Genomic DNA, 516 nt, shown 5'->3' on the forward strand with positions numbered 1-516 from the left:
AGGAAGACAGCAAAATCAACAGACCTTATGATAAAAAAAAAGCAAAAAAGCAGCTCTCTTCTCATATTACTAACATGAGCCAACAAAACGTACCTTGGTGTAGGGGTCTGTAAGAAGTGACTGAATTGAGATAAGGACTTTCGAGATGGTGAGAGCCAGTGACCAGTTGTGCTGTATGGAGTCGATGCCAATGTCGCCATGACGGGAGACATTTGGGTGGAAGATCATAGTAATGAATCGCACAACAGGTGGACACAGGGGGTAACTGAAAGGAGGGACAGAGAAATGAATAGCAGGTCATAAGCTATATGTAAGCAATGATGTCATGTCACCTAAAGCTGGGAGATTGCGTGCTGCTTAGAGTATTTTCATCTTGATCTTTACATTTTTATCTTACTAGGTAGGTGGGTAGGTGAGCATATGTGAGTGTATATGTGTGAATGAAATTTAATGCATGACAAAAAGTGGATCTCTAATTGGAAACTTGATTTTGTTTTGCAATTCAACTATGGGTGG

The 516-nt window shown here is 40.5% G+C and overlaps 1 protein-coding gene across 1 annotated transcript in view; it reads right to left on the reverse strand.

The window, feature by feature from the left end:
- The window catches only part of LOC119591479 (ubiquitin-conjugating enzyme E2 1-like), a gene marked incomplete at its 5' end in the record, with an annotated part of 10,858 nt that overhangs the window by 4,629 nt on the left and 5,713 nt on the right, over positions 1-516 (reverse strand). Inside the window, 1 exon segment of the mRNA XM_037940222.1 lies at positions 94-265. Coding sequence (XP_037796150.1) covers positions 94-265 — 172 coding nt within the window.

Source organism: Penaeus monodon, chromosome 28 (assembly GCF_015228065.2).
Source record: "Penaeus monodon isolate SGIC_2016 chromosome 28, NSTDA_Pmon_1, whole genome shotgun sequence".
In the NCBI taxonomy this organism is placed as follows: domain Eukaryota; kingdom Metazoa; phylum Arthropoda; class Malacostraca; order Decapoda; family Penaeidae; genus Penaeus; species Penaeus monodon.